The 18,665-nt window shown below is 39.5% G+C and overlaps 1 protein-coding gene across 6 annotated transcripts in view; it reads right to left on the bottom strand.

Moving 5' to 3' along the window:
* The window catches only part of LOC307152273 (3',5'-cyclic-AMP phosphodiesterase 4D-like), a 296,084-nt gene that overhangs the window by 71,566 nt on the left and 205,853 nt on the right, over positions 1–18,665 (bottom strand). Inside the window, exon 1 of one of the 6 annotated variants that reach the window (XM_079860773.1) lies at positions 14,930–16,062. The exons of 4 other annotated variants lie outside the window; for them this stretch is intronic. In XM_079860773.1, coding sequence (XP_079716899.1) covers positions 14,930–15,015 — 86 coding nt within the window. In that variant the 5' untranslated portion in view covers positions 15,016–16,062. Of the gene's footprint in view, positions 1–14,929; positions 16,063–18,665 lie in introns of those variants that run through there. One more of the 6 variants, XM_079860777.1, reaches the window with a different exon arrangement.

The following is an 18,665-nucleotide window of genomic DNA, read 5'->3' as shown; positions in this document are numbered from 1 at the left end:
TATGAAACCCTGCTGATGCTCAAGCCTCAGGCTCTGATGAAAACAGAAGACACGAAACTAAAGTAAATCCAGATGTATCAACAGAAGCGAAGTCTTTGGGAATTGGACATATTGAAAGATCAGCGTGTCCTGTGGAAGCAGCGAAAGCCTCGGGACTGTTGACCCGGGAGTGTTTGGGAAGCACTGTTGGAATGTTATGCTTAGATCAAGTTAACTAGCCTGTGTTTCAGCTCAATCCCATCTAACCCTTACAGACCCAACAGACTAATGAGAAAGATAGCGTCTTCATTTACATGTGTACAGAGGCCAAACGGTGGTTTGGTCAAACAGGTACAGTTACGGCCACCAGCAGATACTGTAACACAAGACAACGATCACAAGTTACATGATACATGCTTTCAACTTAATAAACGAGTCAGCCTTTCAATTTTCTCAGCCATCATGATATTTTCTTTGCTGTCTTGTTGTGTTGGAGGCAGAAGCTCAAAACTAGGCAAAAGCAAGTGCTACTGTATACACACTAGTCTAATTAAATAAATACCTTCAGGGCCTTCAGGGCTTTTTAATGATCTAAGTGCATGGTCTAAAGCGCATGGCGCAAGTTCACTGAGGGCGTGTCCGAATCCACTTTTGCTAGTTTAACGACGGGGAAAATAGTCGGCGCTCCCGGCGCATGGTCTAAAAGGGTTGTCTCTATTCTCTTAATGAGTAATGGGTGTGTTTTGGGATTTAAGTGTGTTAAACCAATCAGAGTCTCATCTCCCATTCCCTTTAAATGCCAGTTGTGCTCGCGCCATGGCAGATTCGCTATTTACATGACGGAATTTGATTTGAAAGACCGAACGCGTCTCCAGAGCGCAAACGGATCTGCTCGTGCGCGAAGTAAAAGTGCGCAAGCAGAACATCTACTGGACAAGCCGGATTCACCATATCTTTATGCACACAATAATAATCTTTTACATTGTAATCCTTTTAATTTTAATATTTGGCATGTTTGTGTGCTGCTGTACGTGCGTCCCTGTGTGTTGTGGACCCGCCTATAGGCGCACATTACTAACGCGCTCATTAAATAACAAAAAAAAAATATTGTGCCATTGACTTTAGACCAGGTTTCAGTTGGTCAATGGCGAATCTATTTCTGTTCCTCAAAAGAGCAACGCTCCAACAATGCGCCTGAACACACACTCGTTCTCAGACCAGCAGCCCATGGACGCACAAATGGGCGCAAATGCATTTGCTATTTAAACAACGTGGCGCAGGACGTGAAAATGATAACTGCGTCGGGCTGAAACTAGCAAAAAACACTTGCATCGCACTTGGCGCTGCATTGCACCAGGGGTGAGATAGCGCCCTTAAAGTTTAATGCACAAGTGTCTGCCAAACAAGCATAAATGCGAAACAGCGATCCCTGCAGTACACGTGGTGTCACATGTGTTTAGGATAGGGGTGTCACAATATATCGCAATACAAAAATGCAACAATATGTATCGTGGAGAGTGACTGTATTATGTATAGTTCACCGGGGAAAAAAATGTCTCTGTGAGGAAAAAATTCAAGTTTTCAGTTCATATTTTGATAACCTTTTATCATATATCTTGGAGTATCACAATGATATGGTATTGTGAGTTCAGTATCATGATGTGTTTCGAATCGTGACATGAGGGTATCATTACACCCCTAGTTTAGAGTCTTTGCTTTATCAGATTCTCAGTCGAGGCAGGATCAGCTTGACGAATGCTGAAAAACCAGTTTGAATATCTGAGCTATAATTAGCAACAGAGTTCTGACGTCACATCTGAAGAGTTTTAACCTTGTAAAGCCTGACAGAGATTTTTTTTAATTGAACATATTATTAAACCTTTAGGCAACATTTTTATTTATTTTTTTATCTAAAGAAAAAAGTGCACATTGTTTGGTTGAGTACTGTATTTGATACATCAGGACATTAATGAGCTCATATTTGAGGAGGAAAAAACAGCTCAATTTTATTCGGAGGCCCAAACTGAGCAAAAATATGATATTTATATGCCCCAAAACTAAGATAGCTTGCAATGTGAATCAATATAATGCCTGTATGTAGTCACTCTATATCTGCTAATAACTTGTCTTAGTAAGATGATTTTTAAATTGTAGACTGTAGTTTTAAAACATATTAAGCAATGCAAAACAAAATGATGATTGAGAGATATTAGATATGATATAATACATATTTGAGACTCACATTTGAATGATTTTTCTATATAATGATGTCTGCATAATAAAGTTGCTTCAGTCCAGTAAGTGTTCATCTGGAAATATTAGTAATATTAGTATTAGTAATAAAGTTATTCTTATGTTTACTTGATAAAAATCAGTGCAGATTTCACAGCAAAAAAGACATGTGAAGCACAAGCTGACAGTGAACGTTTGTACAATTATACTAAAAGGCTTTTTACTTGATAAAAAAAAAAAGAAAGTCTAAACTATTAATCAGAGGACAGAAGGCATGAAGTAGATTGAGTGCAGGAGGTTTTTCAGCAAAGTTTTGATCATATTGATCATTTAAAAGCAGCAGGCTTTATTTCACTCCTTCATTTTCTGATGTCTGCTAAGCCTTATTTGCCTTCAAAGACTGTCGTTTTGTCTTTCCATTTACCCAAGATGCTCTGCGGTGAAGACAGACGCCACTCGTCTGGGAAGCGTCCTGTAATAAGAGGGACGCGTCTCTTTCTGACGGCAGGTTTAATTGGTGAGTGCCATGTGTCCGATCACCTGTGATGAGAGAGATCTGCCAGCTTCAGTCTCCTCGTCTCTCTGCTTTAATGATCCTCTCCACAGGAGACCGAGCTTCGGCTCTCGGTGTGCCGGCGAATCTCTCACAGCCGTTTGGCACAGCTCAGATCTGCTCACTGAAGGTCCCACGCGGCACATTTCTGTCAGGTACAATTTAGCGTCACGGGCCTTTTTCGACAGCGATCTGAGCGGGTTATTAATAACCCTGTTTCGTTTAAGGAGGACCTATATGCTCTTGATTTTTTTTATGGGGGGGGTCTACTAGAATAGGTTTATTATTTTACACATTATTTTCCCCATATTCTCCATTGTTGCGGCTCCTCTCTTCCCAGCCTGTCAGTAACGCTCTGTTTAGTTCCTGTCTCTATGAAGCCACCTCCTTCTGAAAAGCACACTGTGCTCTGATTGGTCGGCTGGAGCAGTGTGTTGTGATTGGTCGAGCGCTTTCGAGTGTGTTTGGGAAATGTCCCGCCCCTTTCCATAACCACCAGTTTAACACACTACTAACTAACTCAACCAGGCTTTATTCTGCGCATTTAATATTTAAATGAGGAATATTGTGACGTGTTCGTTCCCGGAAGAAACTCAAGACTACAATGGAGGCGTTTCAGGGAGTTCAGAAACACTGACACTGATATAGAGAAGAACCAGAAATTTTTCATGCTCAAACAGCAACATTACACACTAAAGAAAGATGAAAAAAGCAGAATAGTTCACCTTTATAAACTTTTGCTGGTTGGCATTACCATTAGCTGAAAGCATTTCCATATACAGACAATGAGAAACTCAGCTTAACGTCAGGCACCAGCTATTTCGGGGACAAAATAAATAATGTGAAACTTGAAACAAAGATAGACGGAGGGTATTTAAAAGAAAAACATTCTTTGAAGTCCAAATGAGAGGACATGTTCTGGAGAGAAGAACGCCTGTGCCTGGATGGAGGACTAAACGAGAACAAAAGAAGGTTAATCCACCTCATCCCCTTAAATACCCTCAACTGCGTCACAGATAACAGTGCAGTAAACACGTTTCTAACACACGCAGTCATGCGCAAAACACCTGCTGACCACATTTACATAAATGCATATGCCGCTCATTCACGGTATGCATATCAATTCATACAAATGTTATTGGTGCTGTAAACAAAAATCCATTACGAATTACACCTCCACGAGACTCCCCTTCTACCACCAACATTTCCTGTCATTTGTTTACATCTGGAAACATGTTTCTTAAAACAACATTCCCAGCTGGAAACTATTGCAAAGTTCCCCGAGGGCCTGAAAGCTTGTGCATGTACGTCCTCTATAGCAATCAAGAAACAAGATCCTCAAATCTCAAGGGAATTATGAGCAATTACGGGCCAAAAAAAGCCTCAGTGAGAATGTGAAGAGACGCAGGGTTTAATCAAGAGAAAAGAGTCGCTGTAAAGCTACAGGTGATCAAGCACCCTGTATGTGCCCTTCTAACATCAAACAGTTGTTCATTAGAAAAAGTTAATCACCTCGTTACTCATAAAGGTGCTAACTCATTTTCTTTCTTTTTTTTACATCTTACGTTACTCAACTATTCCACAAGTGCCCTGAACCACAAGTATAAACTATTCACCCATACTGCACCGCTGGTCCTTTAGTTTACCGCTTTATTTCACAGTTGATGCACTGCTGCAAATTCAGTCATGAACCACAAGTATAAACAGAGCTGACGTCATTTCCTTCACACAGGACAGAATCTTTTGCACAGCTCTTCAGTGAAATCCCAGTCAAATCATATTTTACCCAAGCTGAATTTGATGAGATAAAAAATAAATAAAAAATCTAAAAAGTAGTGCAACACCATGCAATGCAAACATGGCTTTCTATTGCGTCGCAAAAAGAAAATATACAGCATGCCCAATGTGATCATGAGCAAATGGCTCTTATGAACCTTTAATGAGTTCTTCAAAAAGGAGATCAGTCCGAAAGTTTTGTGCATTTGATTGAGAAAATTAAATGTTAAATGTATATATATATATATATATATATATATATATATATATATATATATATATATATATATATATATATATATATATATATATATATATATATATATATATATATATATATGTGACCCGTCACGGAAACCAGGGACACAAGTCGGCAGCACAACTTTCGAGCAAAATGAAAAAGAAGCGTTTTTTTTCAAAATTGGTGATTTTCGTTTTTTTGCAGAATCTGTTAGTTGAGATCACGAAGAAGCCTCTCCATGTTTGAGATAGCAGTATTGGTATATTTAAAAGCGTACATTTTGATGTTGAAATCAGCTTGTTTTTTGGAGATTCTAGCACGCAGTAGGGGCGTGTCATTGTCGGTGTGTATTTACATACTGAAGCCGGCGTGGCTACTTATTATGCAGCGCTCTGGCCGGCTCTATACTCTTTGGCTCTATCTGATTTAAAAAAATCAATGAAGATGGACGCCAATAACATTACGATGTCCAGCAATCGATTTAAATAGTAGGTTACATGGGGTTAATATATGTTGTCAGTGTCAAATACAATCCGCCTATACAATTACGTGTATATGAATGGTACAGTGGTAGAGCGTTCGCTAGCCGTGTCAGAGGTTGAGAGTTCGAATCCGCCCTGGTATAGGTTTTTTTTTTCTCGTATAGTTTTTTTCTCTCATCAAAACGATTATGTTCATCAGTGGTTGTATATCAAGCAGGGACACGCAAACGTTTGAATTATTTTGTTATTTCAACAGAACGAATATAGAGAGTATCCGCAAGCAACGCAACGGATTGAAGCGCGCGTCGAGTGTGTGCGCGAGCCGCATGAGTAAACACACACTGTATCTGCGCCACTGATCGCCGCGGCAACGAGCACTTTGATCACTTGATTTAAAAAAACACATTTCAGCGCTAGTATCTTATTTAAAAAACGAACGAAATGAATGCTCTGCCAGTTAACTGGAGATGTTTTATTTAGAGAATTTGTAGAATTGGTACATTCAGGGGGGAGGAGGAGACGGGGGAGCTTTACAGGGGGTATGACTTATCTAAATGAGATGTAAATGAGCCCTATTGTCATTCCCAGAAGGGTGAGAACTCGCCAATCTTTAGAAGCAGATTTCTACCATTTCAGTTTTTTTGAGTGCCTACCTTCAAATGGCCATAACTTCTCCAAATATTATCAGATTTCCATGTGTTACACATCGTTGGAAAGCTTGAATACTACACTTTCAGAATATGTGAATAACTCAAAATGCCCCAGAACCGACTTGTGTCCCTACTTTCCGTGACTGGTCACATATATATATGAAGAGTTCAGATGCAAAAGCCTCTAAGTGCCATCTGAAATTTTCTTCTAGAATGATCATTTTTATCAAGCTCATATATTTAAGTTCAGTAATTTCACTTAAATGGCAATGAAAATTACCTATGAATTGCCATTTAAGTGAAATTACTTAACCGAGCTTGATAAAAATGATCATTCTAGAGGAAATTTTCAGATGGCACTTAGAGGCTTTTGCATCTGAACTCTTCATATATATATATATATATAGTGGGGAGAACAAGTATTTGATACACTACCGATTTTGCAGGTTTTCCTACTTACAAAGCATGTAGAGGTCTGTAATTTTTATCATAGGTACACTTCAACTGTGAGAGATGGAATCTAAAATAAAAATAATAATTAATTTGCATTTTATTGCATGACATAAGTATTTGATCACTTAGCAACCAGTAAGAATTCCGGCTCTAACAGACCTGTTAGTTTTTCTTTAAGAAGCCCTCCTGTTCTTCACTCATTACCTGTATTAACTGCACCTGTTTGAACTCGTTACCTGTATAAAAGACACCTGTCCACACACTCAATCAAACAGACTCCAACCTCTCCACAATGGCAAGACCAGAGAGCTGTGTAAGGACATCAGGGATAAAATTGTAGACCTGCACAAGGCTGGGATGGGCTACAGGACAATAGGCAAGCAGCTTGGTGAGAAGGCAACAACTGTTGGCGCAATTATTAGAAAATGGAAGAAGTTCAAGATGACGGTCAATCTCCCTCGATCTGGGGCACCATGCAAGATCTCACCTCGTGGGGCATCAATGATCATGAGGAAGGCGAGGGATCAGCCCAGAACTACACGGCAGGACCTGGTCAATGACCTGAAGAGAGCTGGGACCACAGTCTCAAAGAAAACCATTAGTAACACACTACGCCGTCATGGATTAAAATCCTGCAGCACACGCAAGGTCCCCCTGCTCAAGCCAGCGCATGTCCGTCTGAAGTTTGCCAATGACCATCTGGATGATCCAGGGGAGGAATGGGAGAAGGTTGTGTGGTCTGATGAGACAAAAATAGAGCTTTTTGGTCTAAACTCCACTCATTGTGTTTGGAGGAAGAAGAAGGATGAGTACAACCCCAAGAACACCATCCCAACCGTGAAGCATGGAGGTGGAAACCTTTCTTTGGGGATACTTTTCTGAAAAGGGGACAGGACGACTGCACCGTATTGAGGGGAGGATGGATGGGGCCATGTATCGCGAGATCTTGGCCAACAACCTCCTTCCCTCAGTAAGAGCATTGAAGATGGGTCGTGGCTGGGTCTTCCAGCATGACAACGACCCGAAGCACACAGCCAGGGCAACAAAGGAGTGGCTCCGTAAGAAGCATCTCAAGATCCTGGAGTGGCCTAGCCAGTCTCCAGACCTGAACCCAATAGAAAATCTTTGGAGGGAGCTGAAAGTCCGTATTGCCCAGCGACAGCCCTGAAACCTGAAGGATCTGGAGAAGGTCTGTATGGAGGAGTGGGCCAAAGACCACAAAATCCCTGCTGCAGTGTGTGCAAACCTGGTCAAGAACTACAGGAAACGTATGATCTCTGTAATTGCAGACAAAGGTTTCTGTACCAAAAATTAAGTTCGGCTTTTCTGATGCATCAAATATTTATGTCATGCAATAAAATGCAAATTAATTACTTAAAAATCATACAATGTGACACCCTGGATTTTTGTTTTAGATTCCGTCACTCACAGTTGAAGAGTATCTACGATAAAAATTACAGACCTCTACATGCTTTGTAAGTGGGAAAACCTGCAAAATCTGCAGTGTATCAAATACTTGTTCTCCCCACTGTATATATGCAATATGTTTCATATATAAATAAACTAAAGATAGATGGGAACAGAATTCTGGGAATAAATGCAATGACTTCAAAAAGGAAATCAGTCTGAAGGTTTTGTGCATTTGATTGAGAAAATTAAATGTTAAATGTATATATGCAATATGTTTCATATATAAATAAAGTACAAAGGTAGATGTGAACAGAATTCTAGGAATAAATGCAATGACTTTTACAGATAATGTCTTTTAAAGCTCTAAACTAATGTTTCATTGTTAAAATGAAATCAGATGACTTGGATGAATACAAGCAAGGGAACCATTCTTTAACAGGACTTTTCAACAAATCATCCATAAAGATGGAGCCGTGGATGCGTAGATGCATCTGACCTGTGCAGAGCTCCTGCTAATCTCTCCAGAGAACTCCTCCAGCCTCCGGTCACCTTCATTTGCATCGCCAAACTCAAAACAGCTCTGGCCGGAAATCTTCGGAAGGGTCTTTCCTTCTAATCCGTACATTATTCACAGCGCAGTAGACATGAAGAGCGGCTAGCGTTCATGTCTGCAGTATTAGCACTGGCTGAGGTAATGGGTTTAGTCATTTTGCTGTTGGAAGTGCATAACACTAATGCTAATCCCATCAAACCGTACCTTTGTGATGTCACTGAGCCGTGGGTGTGCGTATATACGGGACGTCCCAGGGATGCCCCGTCTCAGGCGTAAGACTGGGAAGATCTCCAGACGTCACAAGCAACACTCGTGTCTTTTTATAGCATTGAAGAGTGCATTGTGTCCACCGTACGATTACTACGTCTTATCCTCGACTAACACCTGAAAAACGTCACTTGAGAAGTGCATTATGTAATAGGGAAATCTTTTGGAAAAACATACATAGATATCCCATATGTTATCTGCTTTAAAAAGACATTAAAGTCTTCAAAGCCATGCTAATATGTGACCCAGGATCACAAAACCAGTCACGAGTCGCACTGGTATATTTATGGCAATAGCCAACAATACATTGTATGGGTCAAAATTATAGATTTTTCTTTCATGCAAAAAATCAATAGGATATTAAGTAAAGATCATGTTCCATGAAGATATTTTGTAAATTTCCTACCGTAAATATATAAAACATTTATTTTTGTGAGTGAATGCAGCACAATCGCCAACATAAATGAACAACTTTAAAGGAGATTTTCTCAATGTTTTGATTTTTCTGCACCCTCAGATTCCAGATTTTCAGTAGTTGTATCTCGACTAAATATTGTCCTATCCTAACAAACCATACATCAATGGAAAGCTTATTTATTCAGCTTTCTGATGATGTATACATCTCAATTAAAATTGTGCCCATGTGACTGGTTTTGTGGTCTAGGGTCACATATAAGCAGTTTGATGCTGTCCTCAGTAATGCACTGAAATCCAGTCGAGCCGTCTATACGCTGATTGATCGTCTGTCCTTTGAGAAATATTAAATAACTATGAGGAACACACTCCTAGACAAAATAACCTTGAATTTGGTTACATGTCTTTTTGCCGAAATAACTTGCGAGATGTGTGATATTCCATCATGTAAGCAAAGTCAACAGTGATTACAAGGTATTCGGTTTCATTTCATTTCTTCATCTAATTGATGATTAGTCTATTCTTGGGCGATGGTTTAGACGTCTACTAAATTTTCACTGACAGCCCAAATTTTGCCTCGTTTTAGCCTAGACGTCTGGACTGTGTTTGGACACTATTAGACGTCTTTTAAACGACGCTCTGCCTCTTTAATCTGAGCCCAGGATGATGCTGCAGTTTGACTGTGGGTTGCTGGGAAAGAGGAGGCCAAGCAGTGATGTGCCATTGCGCTTAAATTCCCAGTTAACCTAAAATGATGCAACATTCCTCGTGAACATAATGTTCTTGGATAGAAGGCCAAGTGTCATTCTGGCTCTTTATAAGTGGTGTAAATTAATTTCCAGCATCCAAACCGTTGAAGTAGCGACTTTTATCTCATAAGGTTCGCTATTTTTTGCATGCAACGACGTTTAAAGCCACACACAGAGAGAGAGAGAGAGAGAGTGTGTGTAAAGCAGTCTCTGGTGTGTGTGTTTGGTGTTATTTGTTATCTAGTGTGACACACACTCCAGGGACGACGCTCAGGGAGCTTTGGCAGACAGCATGCAGTAAATATCGCAATGTGAAACGAACCATTATAAAGCTACAACAATAGTGCAGATGCAACTAATGGGTGGCATGTCGCTCTATGAGTGATTCCTGAACAGAGGAATTTTACAGTTTACGCAGGCTTGATCACTATGTACAGAATAAGTCACGCAAGGCATTGCATATTAATAAAGTCTGTCACATTTGAACACAGAAGAATCGCTGCAACAGTAACAGAAGAACGCAAGCTAAGCAAGTGAACAATTTCAATGCCCTGGCCCTTCGCATATGCATTGCATAATATTTCTAGACTTAAGTTACAGCTTAGGTGTCATAAACTGTAAGTCCTTTACCGAGCGTCTCTCAAACACACTCTGTGCTCAGTGCTGGTTAATCCTTCCTTCATTATTTTGCTGCGTTGCTTTTTTGCAGTAATTGATTTTCCCAATTAGTGACGGCACAAAAGCGTATGCAAAGGTCATTCAAACGAGCTTACGCGGCACACGGACGAGCACAATCATGTGAAACCAAACAGAATAAGGTGAAGCACGCTGACAAGCCCTGTCCTTTCTAAACTGTTCACAGCTCAACTGAGTAGATCAATTCAACGTCTTCACAACGTAACACCCACAATTCAATCTGATGGCATATAACTGCCTCAATATTTCCTGAAAAGGACTCGGGAGAAAAAAAAACTGGCTTCTCATCGTCCACGAAATTACTCCACAGAGAAACAGGGGACCAGTTGAATAAGAGTTAAACGCAAACATGGAATGTGTGCATTTGGCTGTGTGCGTGTTTTCAAAAGAAATAATGGGATTATGTGATTTTGGGGCTTATCACACAGCAGTGATAACATGTTTAAAATTCTTTCATTGTCCGCAGACATTCAGTCTGCTCTCCATTATTCAGCCATAGAATTCCATTAAAACTCCTCCCTCTACAAAACAATAAACCAAATTCATTTCATGCACTTGCTGCATATGAAATGTAATAATATTAGGATATTTTGGAGTCTAGCCTCTTAGTAATCACTGTAACACTTTAGTTTAGGGTCCATATTACTAGGATATTGGCTGTTTATTAGTACTTATGAAGTAATGCCTTATTCTGCATGACCATATTCTACATCCCTTAATACCTAAACCTAACATCTGCCTCACTAACTATTAATAAGCAGTAATTAGGAGTTTATTGAGGCAAAAGTCATGGGTAATAGTGAGAATTGGACCCTAAAGTAAAGTGTGACCAAAATAACCTAACATCGAACAATGCATAGCATAAAATAAAATATAATTATAAAATAATAAATTGTGTGATTGTGATAGTGCTTTTATGCAACAGTTATATATTATAAATAATATTGTTAATATTGAGTAACTTGCATATTAGAAACAATATTTCCAGTTGCTTGCATATTTCTGCTCCGCCAGCAAAAGAAGTTTCAAACAAAACCTCAGCAAAATGAACTGTTATGCATCTCTAAACAACACGATAACGTGTTTTGTTACTGAATGAATCAGTGTTTTAAAGTGAATCAGTTGAATGAATGATTAAAATGCTCACTCAAAGACAATGATTTGTTTTCTGCCTGAGCGAATCAGTGTTTTTGAACAAATCGCTAAATAATGATTCAACGAGTCACTTAAAAAGTCTCACAACTTGACAGCATTATGATGTAATCTGCAATATACTACACTATACTATACTATACTATACTATACTATACTATACTATAATATAATCAGGGTTAACCACACCTTGGTTAACTTCAAATTCAAGGACTTTCCAGGTCCAAAACCCTCAAATTCAAGGACTTAATGTGGGCGGACACACTTCAAGTGAGAGTAAGGTTACATTGTGTTACCTTGTAAGATACATTGTTACAGTTTTGCGCGCGTGAACGTCATGGCAACGTACAACACAAAGTACCTCACACGGGAAACACTTAACGTAACTGTAATTGCACGTAACTAACGATAATCAAGCAAGCTAGTGCACACAGGCCATGAAGTGTTGGCGAAATAACACATTAGCGGACCGGAGGGAATAATATGGAATTTTTTTCCAGAAAACTTCTTGCACAAAATAAATGCAAGCACTTTCAAAGATCTGTATCGATGTTTTTAATTTCAAAAACTTTCCAGGGTCTTGACATTTTTTTTTTTTTTTTTCAGATTCACAAACTTCCATGGATTTCCAGGACCCGTGGGAACCCTATATAATATAATATAATATAATATAATATAATATAATATAATATAATATAATATAATATAATATAATATAATATAATATAATATAATAATTGGGAAGACTCTCACTTTTGACTTTCTCACAACTTCCGCTTCTTTTAGTGATTCAAGGAAAACTTGTTCAAACTGACTTGTCTGTTTTGCAAACAGAAGCAAATGACGCTTGTCATTGTTCAGTCTGTAATTGGGATGTATGTTTGCATTATCTTGGCGTGTTCTGCTTGTGACGTACGTTAATGTTTGCTTCTCATAGCTTAAAACAACATTATAAGTCCATTTCAATCATATAAAATTCAAATGAAGCAGTGAATGTACAGAGTGTAAGTTAGTTCAAATAAGGAAGACTGTGTTGTTCTCACCATCAGGGAGCTTTGAGATGTCTTGACCTGACAAATGCATGAACTGCAAACTGATGTATTACTAATCTGAAAATGTTTGGTTTTCACATGGAAAGTCAATGGAAATAGACAGTGAAGTGTTCTGCGCTGCCTTGGGGAAGACGACTGAGATGAGAGATCTGTCTTAAGGCTATAAAACACAATCTTAAAGACAGCAGGTTCCTGATCTGAACTCAACCCTGTGGTTTCTGAATGCAGAAACACCAGCTGAACAGCATATGGCAGATCACTGGACCATTGATCTCTTCTGAAATAACAGGCATGGTGTAGGTGGAAGTGAAAAACTAGGTAAAAGTTTGACGGTTTGAAGCAGCAAACGTACACACACACACACACCCACCCACACACATGCACAAAGCAGAGGTTGAATGCTTTCAGTTCTCACAGAACAATACTGTCTAGCTTTGGGGTGGGAAAGAAATCATACGGTGCTTTCGCAACTTATGTAATTTGATCATTGCAGAGAAAAATGCAAATGACATGTCTGTTTTCCTTCCAAATATTTAGGACGCATTGTTGGTACATGAACTAAACCAACGGTGAAGGTCTGTTTAATGTCATTTGTCATGTGCTAGTGCTGCTTTTATGACGCCTCTGTTTAAGTTGTGACTTAAGGAAGCTTACGTGTGACACTCCTACATGAAACTAGACACACGGACCTCCGTTGGACTGAATCCCTGTTGATGTGCCACACTAATGCTCATGTTACCTCATTTATCACCATCGTAAAGCAGCATGTCAAGAGCGATGCCATTATAGAGCCCTAGAGAGAAGCAAGACATTATCCCCAAAGAGCCACTGTTTTGTTTTTCGGGTTTTCCACATCAGGCCGACGACACCAGACCCTGCTGTTCATACTCGGGTGGTGACGGGCTGGTGAACCCATGAGGCCTGCGCTCACTAAAAAAAAAAAACTGTGGTTGCACACATATTGTGGGAAAAAACAAACGTGGAGAGCAAAAATAAACAGTCACATGATGTTTTTGTAACAAAGGTCTAATTTCCTGAGTGCCAAAAGCTAATATACACTCACAGTGAGCTGGAACGCAACCAAAAAATAACCTTTATCTCTATACCGAATCTCAGATGGAGATTCATCTTTTATGAATAATTAAAATACTGGCGTCCGAGAGACTGTAGTGCACACTGTGACTTTTTTAAATGCTTGTCATATGAATAAACAGTGCCCATAAATGGCTGTTTAGATGCTATTCTCAATGGAAATGAGTAGAGGTTTGGACCCGGAGACAGTATTCCTTGCGTCACGACTTAACAAGCGGATAGTGACCTTTATGGAGACTCTAATAGGCAAGAATGGACATCATCATATTTGGGTAAACTTCTATAGAGGTGAACAGAGACTACAACAATATTCTAATTTGCCCCCAATAGCAAATGGGCATTTCTATCACTTTACAAAAGAGGGAAAATAAACATTGGGAGACGAAAAGTCAAATTTGCTGTTGTACACGGCAGCATTAACTAGTTTTCTGGCATTTAAAACTAAGGCAAGAAAACACCCAGTTTAATCTTATAAATGTACTTTTTTTTTTTAACAAAACCACATGGCTTACCATCAGCACCTTTGCTCTTACTACACTGACACGCAGTGATATTTAGTTAAAGATTAAGACAAATCTACAGGCAAATACTGTGAGTGGAACCTCAATGTTTTGGTGTGTAATACAGGCTTGACCTACCAACTACTTTTAGTGTCATGATACACAAATACACATACAGTAGTGGCCAAAAGTGATGTTCAGAGGGGATATCTGTGGTTAATGACCCTTTACAAGTTCGATTAAACCGTCAAAATATGAGGAGAATATTCTAGATTTCTGTAAATATGATGTAAGAACATAAGTATTAAGGTTAAGGTATTTATCTGACAAAATCATTTGTCAAAAAAAGGCAAACTAGAGGCTACAGGCTTTATTTTACTATGCAAAAAAAAAAAGCATAGAAAAACAAAAAGCTCATATTGACTTCAACATAATAAGTTATTAATATTTAGTTGGCTCTCTCTTGTTTTTGCATGTGTTCATAATTTATTTGTATGACAACCTGGCAAAAATGGCACAATTTGTCATGTTTCATTGCGTTATAATCACAAATAAAACAATTGACTCCAAGAAATCTATTTTGAATAATATTTGACAGTCAATTTTCCTAGGCCGGACATCACCGTTGACCACTAACTGTTCAGTTTCCTTCTGCAAACCATTTTTCCCCCGACTCACCATATCCAGGAATGCCTTCGGAACGGGAAATTGTTGACGTGCATCATTTTTTTCTCCCTTCCTGTGTTACTGCGGCCAGTCTTCATTTACGCGAAGGTGTGGTTCGGGTTGGCTCCTCTCGCTCTCAGAAATAAATAACTCTTATGCCGGCCTTGGGATAGCCATTATACACCCTGCTTACATGTCTCCACTGAAACGTGCTCCAAGCAACTCAAAAACAAGAAGAAATCCACCTGGAGCAACGGAGATTACATCTTCTTACTGTGTGCTATTCCATAGAAGAGTCCTGAGAAGACACTCCATCCATTTAAAAACGTCGACAAGTGTGCGTAAATCAAATTTTAAGGCAACAAAACGGCAAGCATATTACACAGAAACACAGTCTGGATGGTTAAGTGGTTGTTCCATAGTAGTAGAGCAAAAATAACAAACAAAGAGCAGAACGAGGGTCTTTCCGCTGCCGTTTGTGTGGGATTTGAAACTCACTGTGGTACATCCTCATCGTGAATTCTCCACATTAATAACTGTTTGAGGAAAATGCTTCATTTGGCCATCGGAGATGCTTCCCCATTGAAACCCGGAGATGCATGCCGTCCCTTCTCCGAGATATTCCTGGTGCAAACAGCCCAGATGCCATGGAGAGACGGATGACGGGTCCGATTCGTTCCGATTGGGCTTTGTTGTCCTCAGTAAGCCCTGAAAATGTTGGTTCGCCCCCCCCAAAAAACGAGTAAGCGCTCCGCTCCTGTCAAACACCTCTATTGATCCTCTTAGCTGTGATTAATTCAGTGGTGTTTGCTGAAAGAATGGGTGGAGTAGCCGTGGAGGATGAGATGGAGAGGAGAAAACACACCGAGTGTCACCTCAGGGTTGTCTGCATTCCTGTGTGTTCCCGTCTCAGCCGTCTGATCCCGACTCTCTCATCAGATTTGGCAGGCGTTGACAAGGTGCCGAAAGAAGCAAATTAAAACAGTGAAAGCAGAACGTGTGCTAAACCTCTCGACAACCACGCTAGCTTTACTCTTCTCTTTCTCTCTCTGTCTCACTCACTCAGTTTCCCGGTTCTTCTCGCTCTCTGTCGCTCTGCTGCAGCGCCGGCTCTGGGCTGTACAGGGTGTGTGTGTGTGTGTGTGTGTGTGTGTGTTTGGGGAAAGACTGTGACTCGCTGTCTGTGTGTGAGCGTCAAGGGGCCCTACGAGGGAAACTCTGACCGGCCGACGACGCACAGCGCTAAATAAAGCACACGCCTGACAGCTGGAAGAGCCTGTTTCTGCAGCACGGAATTAAAGCGGATGATAATATCTCAAAGGTCAGGAGCAATGACAATGATAATGACTGTGAGACAATACAGTCCTACAAAACTCACTGCTTAGGCTATAAGGTACGAGAACAAAACACCATGTTTGAATTAGAAATGCCTCATGGGAAAGAAAAATCATAAAGGAGATCTCTTTTATATCTCTAGAGTTTCTCCTCGATGGAACTGATCCTGCAAATCCTGAGGAAAAGGATCTCTTGTTTCTCCTATAAAGAGATCTTGATAATCATGTCAGGTTCAGACCTCAAATATTTCTTATCAATTTCAGCCAAGATCAAATTATATGAGCTGCTATAAACCTCTAAAGTACTCTTTCTGTATGTCAACAGCTGATTCATTAAAGTCTGTTTTAGGAGAAACACCGAGCACAAACTGTGTCGTCGCTCATGACCCTCAGGGTTCCCCAAACGTTTCTGGCTGATGCCATTTTAGGACAAAGAGAAAATTGCGAACAGACAACTTTGCAGTGATGCCTGTCTTAAAGAATTACGCATCTTGTCCGACTACATACCTTCAATTTTGCTTCTCGTTCAATTTTATAACCAGGGGGAAAAAAATCCAGACAGATCATTCCCTGTGACATAATTCAATTTCACCTCTAAATCTGACTGATGTTTTTATGCAGGTCCTAACACAGCGTAATACCCGCACATAACTCAAAAATATCATTCAGGATCAAGATGCCATTACAAAATAGTTCATGAGAGAGTGTTTTAAATGCGTCTAACATGATTTATGTCTTGGTTTGTTCATGTGTGTTGAGTACAAATGCACATCTGAATCGACACTATCAGGTGCAAAAAAATTGAGTTTGAGTTAATAAACAGACTTTGACATAAGAGCTGCATGATTCTTCATAAATTGAGAATCATGATTTTTCTCAAACAAATATTACGATAAAAAATTTTAATGAGTGAATGATTCAATAACTCATTCATAAACACTTCACTTGTTTCATTACTGGATGAATCAGCATTTTCGAGTGAATGATTCAATGGCAAATACATTTTTAACAGTCACTTGTCGCCACCTACTGGTGTAACGATGTAATCGATAAAATCCTTCTTTGAAGCACCAAGTTACTTTTAAAAGATGATTTGCTCTATTTTGATCGCTAAAGACGTCAGTGTTTATAAGAACTATAAACTTATATGCCAGTACTTCTGTGATAATCTGAATATTTGTAACAGAAATAATGATACTGTGTGATTGAAAAGACTGTTTGTGAAGCTGTTCAATACCTATACATTAGGGGTGTAACGATTCGTCAACTACATCGATGTATCGATTTATATTCCTATGATCCAACTACATCAATCTGTGCTCGGCAAGTTGGCCTTCCGGATGACATATATCGATCTAACATCGTTTTAAAAGGTAATCAATCGATTGTATCGACACTAGGAAATAACGCATTGGATTTAAGCACGTCAGACTTTATATGGATGTTTTTTCTTAGCACTTTTAATGATAAAGGCGTTAAACGTTACTCGATTCAGTCTGCCTATCTGTGACGTGATCGCCATGCGTGACGCGCCAGTAGCAGCGCAAAGACAACAAGCAGAGCAAAGTCTCTCACCTCAGAAAGACGGACTCTCCTGTCCTCTCAGCCGCTATACTGCAGTAGCACGCACTCTTCAATTGCACGCGCAAATGCGGCGGCGCGCGCTGTAGGCCTATATCGCTTCACTATATATAAAGCACAAAATAAACTACAAGCATGCAACGTCGTTACGTTTTAAATTAGAAAAAAAAACCGTGTTGTCCAGATTCAGTATCTGCGGTCAGATGATGTTGTCAGGCTATATGTCCGTGTCATTATTCGATCATTATTTTCATAACTTGTAACGAAATAAAGTCTCTCACCTCAGAAAAACGAAATTTCATGTCCTGTGCTCGTAGCGTGCACTCTTTAATTGCACGAGCAAATGCGCCGGCGCGCGCTGTATCACCTCACTAAAGCGCAAAAGAAATACGAGCATGCAATGTCGTAAATTAGTAAGTTGAGAAATAAAAGTAAAATACCACGTTATTGGTACGTCATGTGTGTTGCTATTTATCAGGAGCAGTTTCCATGTTTCTTTACCAGTTCTTCTAAGTATTGTGTATCATGGTAGCCTAATTGTTGTTTGTTTCCATAACAAAATGCCACTTACTGGTTATTTTGTATTTTTTTATATGACTGTGGTGGCTCATACCAAGATTGTATTAACAAAAACTAGTTTGGGACTGCTATTTAATAGCTTAACCTCGCTGTGCCTACTGTTTATCAGTATTTGTCATATTCTTACAATTTTTTTTGTATGTTAAGGGGGACAGAACTTGTGTGTCAACAATTTCTGTGTAAACAAATGTATTATAATAGGCCTATATAATTCCTAAAAAGGTGGGTCGCGGCTTGATGACCATGGGGAAATG

Source organism: Squalius cephalus (assembly GCF_949319135.1).
Source record: "Squalius cephalus genome assembly, chromosome: 24".
Taxonomy (NCBI): domain Eukaryota; kingdom Metazoa; phylum Chordata; class Actinopteri; order Cypriniformes; family Leuciscidae; genus Squalius; species Squalius cephalus.
This window is presented reverse-complemented; position numbering and strand designations above follow the sequence as displayed.